The 4,040-nt window shown below is 31.0% G+C and overlaps 1 protein-coding gene across 1 annotated transcript in view; it reads right to left on the minus strand.

Moving 5' to 3' along the window:
* Positions 1-2,972: 2,972 nt before the first annotated feature.
* LOC120598293 (eukaryotic translation initiation factor 1A, X-chromosomal-like) overlaps positions 2,973-4,040 on the minus strand; it is a gene marked incomplete at its 3' end in the record, with an annotated part of 11,956 nt that continues 10,888 nt past the window's right edge. The window contains exon 5 of the mRNA XM_039857061.1: positions 2,973-3,170. Within this exon, the coding sequence (XP_039712995.1) occupies positions 2,973-3,170 (198 nt within the window). The remainder of the gene's footprint in view (positions 3,171-4,040) is intronic.

Below are 4,040 nucleotides of genomic sequence, written 5' to 3' on the forward strand. Positions count from 1 at the left end.
ACTGGGAATATAGTTGCACTTCTTAAAGAAACTCTTTAGACAATCCATATTTGATAGAGGAAGTCAGTAGGAAAACACGTGTTTTTAGTGGCTCTAACCTACCATGTACTGTATCATGTATGCAGTTTCTGACACTCTTGGCAAAATATAGAAGGGGGATATATTAACTCAATATACCTTTCTCTTCAAAAGGCTAAACATCTCAGCAAGTTTTGGTTACCCATAAACAATCACTAAGCCAATTCTTCAAAGCTGGGTTTCTTTTGGGAATATTAAAACCTCAGTCATTGGTCTCACACTGGTCTCACATGTATTCCACCTATTTAGAGTAAGAACCATGAATCACATTAGTGCACTCAGATTTTGGCCTCCTTTTTGACTCTGGAGTTTTCACACTTAGGAAATTAAATTATAACAAGGTGAGATAAAAGCTTTACTCTCCTTAGTATTTGTTATATTAATGTTATTGAAACCAGATAAAGGTGTATTCCCTTTATAATTTTCACTGCTGAAAAATCCTCTGAAGAAAAAATGGTTTGCAAATTACTTAATGAACATTTTCTATTAAATTTGCGTAAAAGATTTAACTGTGGCTAGAGTTTAACTAGTCCTGTCCTTACTTTATCTAAATTACTAGTAAAACATACGCAAAAAAAGTTGGTACGCACAACAAAATACACCAGTAACGCAAAGAAAAGCCAAAATACACTCAATGTGACATTTTATTGTATTATTTAGCTTTTGGTTCCTTCCTTTTCCTTATGCCAGTTCCTTAACTGGCAATAATTTAAGAAAGGCTTAGTGTTTAGAATTTATTATGAAATGTATTTTTTATTTATACACTGTAATTTAATTGCTCATAAAGTCCAAAACTACAGGTTACAAATACAGATGACTTTTGACAATAAAATGACATATTTTAACATAACATTTTTTTATAGTAAAAATTATTCCACTAAAAGTTGCCATTAAAAGTTGTCTTACTTAAGAAATTTTCCACATATTAAGTGAAAAAACACTATCAACTAATATATCAATATTTCCAATATTAAGATAATTGGGCATTAATTATTAGCATTGAATTTTTGCCACTACAAATCTTACAAATTCAAAATTGCTACTCAAACTCATGTTCTAAAAGCTGTATTTTGAAATGCTTTTTTTGATGGTGACAACATAAAATGATGAAAAGAATGTTATCAAACAGTATAAAAATACATACAGCTACATAAATATGAAAATAGCCCCTTTTCTTGACTTCGGATGTAGATTTCTGCCTTCCTTAAATTTAAACTAAAATCTCAAGAGAACATCTAGGTAACTGGAACATATAGAAAGAGTTTCTAAACAGACTAGTTGGCCCTAGGGCTTAACGCAGTCTATGATAAAGCAATTTATTAAAAATATCCATTAAAGCCTTCTTTTATTAATATACTTTCTCCTACTATTTTAAATAACAGATACTGTGGTCTACCACTAAGTTCTATTACATCAAAAGAATAAATTGTTAACATTTCACTTAAGATAATTCAGCTTTGGCGGTTTTTAAAGAAATATAATAAATACTTTAAACAATGAAATAAATCAGTGTGTCCTAACAAACTGCATTCATGTTTAATGAAGTTTTGGTCTTCTTAACAGGTGATGGCCAAAATCCAAATCGTAGAGCAATACTCAGAAACTTTGAGTTCAATTTAGATCTGTAAGTGAAAAAAACATCAGGTCCATCGGGGGGAAAAAAATTCTTATAATACAGCAGTCTACGGAATATAAAGACCCCCTTACGGTATCTAGAAAACAAATCCTTTGAACAGAAAAATTTTCTCAGTTCACACGTTACCAGTAAATCTTTATGATGTCTTTGAAACTGTTGTTATGTTTTGCAGACTATTCTTAATGAAGTTTAGCATCTCCTCCCTTTGTGTTAGTAGTTAAAGTCCTTAACTGCTGGGAGTGGGAACTAAAATTCCGTTAAGTGTGGTACTAAACCAAATTCTCCTGAGTCAATTTAGGCATAGGAGTAAAACTAGAACACCTGTAAATCATCTGGAGAAATGACTCTGGAAGGATTCTTAGATAATAAAACTCTTATAAGTCTTCAGTGTATTCCCAACTCAGTTACTTAGGCCCAATTCCAAAGAAACTGTTGGCACCAATCCAGAAAGTAGTTTTCTTTTGAATGATGCCTTGACCCTGTCATGGCTTCCTATCCATTCTTGAGCTTTGGTTAGGTTTCTAGCCTTCAATCCCAGCTCAACTGTCAAAATGTTCAGATCTGCCCTTAATACACAACACAACTGCTGCATTTTAGGGGTTCTTGTCATAGAAGATAATTGTTAATTTTACTGTCAAAGTATTAATTTAGTCACATGAATCTTTATTTGTCATTGTTTTCCATTTCCTATTTCTCAGTATTCTTTAAAACCCACATTAACATTGGTATAGCACACGTGATTAAAATTCATAAATGCGTGGTAAAAAAAATTGGTAAAAATCTACATCAGAGATATCACTCAATTTTTCTTTCACGGTATGAGTAATCTAAATGATGTAGAAATACATCAAAATATAATATAAATTGACAGACGAATAGAAGGATAAATGTGACAGATCAAGTATAGATAATGTAATGGCCAATGACATCTGACGAAATAATGTAATCCCAATACATACCTTGGTAACAGGCCTCCATTTCAGTATGGCTTTTGGAGTATATTACAATTTAAACCTCAGCAAGCTGGTTCGAACAAGATTCTTCTAACATACTGACATTTCATTTAAGAGAAAGCACATTCTCAAAACTGTCTGCTACATTTCTTATTAGCTATCTCTATAAATACTCTTACTTATCCAAGATATCATTTTCAACAGATTATAAGGTTTCTCAAAAAGTATGAAAAGTCTGAGTAGCTAGTTTCTTAATAATTCATAAAGAGGACAAACAAAAACCCACAAAGTTCATACATACTCACATCATCAATGTCTTCATCATCATCTCCAATATCATCAAACTGAATTTCATCATCATCTCCAGGACCGAATGTATCTGTTTCATTGATTTTAGCTATAGACACAATAATTAATATTCTCATATGTATAATCAAGATGTTATCCGATGAACTATCTAGTAAAAGAAATGTGTTTGATACAAAATACTGAACTATAAAAGTCTTTTACAAGCGATACCTAAATTCAAATATTTCAAGAAAAATCCTCCTAACTACTAAGAAATCACCACACAGTAAATTCACACACACAAAAAAACATGCCCAGATCACGAATTACAATGAAGAGTATATGTACTATATTTTTATTTTGTTCAAGAAGAGTATTGTAAGGCTGGCAGCTATAATTACACTAACTTAGTAGCTCTTACTTAACAGGTGATGGCCGAAATCCAAATTGTAGAGCAAATATGCTTCTATGAACACATGCTATCAACTTATCCTCAGCAAATACAAGGTTTTCCTAAATAAAAAGAGCTCATTCACCAACTATTAGACTTAGCAAATCAGAAGACCTGGTCAAATCATGTTTATCTCATTTTCAAATATTTAAGCACTTCTACAAAAATGCCAATAATTTCACCAGAATTTTCATTATAAATGAAAAAATCTTATATTAGCATTATAAAATCCGATGGAATATAATATAACCATCTTATGCTGTGGGTGGAAAATTGTAAGGCTTAGAGCAATTATGTTTCCTCTTTGATATTTGTAGAAGCTATTTAGATCTTGAAGTATACTTTGGTAGAATGTAATATTTGTACAAAGGAAAAAGCAATTAAAAAAAAAAAAAAAAAAAAATACACACACAATACTGAAATTTGCTAAGTTAACTGAACACTGAATTCTATATAAATCAATACCAGTATCATAATTGTTTCCTGGTATATCTAAAACCTAAAAATCTCTTGAGAATTGCAAGAAAACACTGTAACAAAGGTATTACTCTTAACACAAGTCCAAAGCTTATAAACTTTTAAACTCCCCACCAAAAGAACATTTATTAGAAACAGAATTCTATCCATTATTAAA

The sequence above is a fragment of the Pteropus medius genome, unplaced genomic scaffold (assembly GCF_902729225.1).
Source record: "Pteropus medius unplaced genomic scaffold, Ma_sr-lr_union100, whole genome shotgun sequence".
In the NCBI taxonomy this organism is placed as follows: Eukaryota; Metazoa; Chordata; class Mammalia; order Chiroptera; family Pteropodidae; genus Pteropus; species Pteropus medius.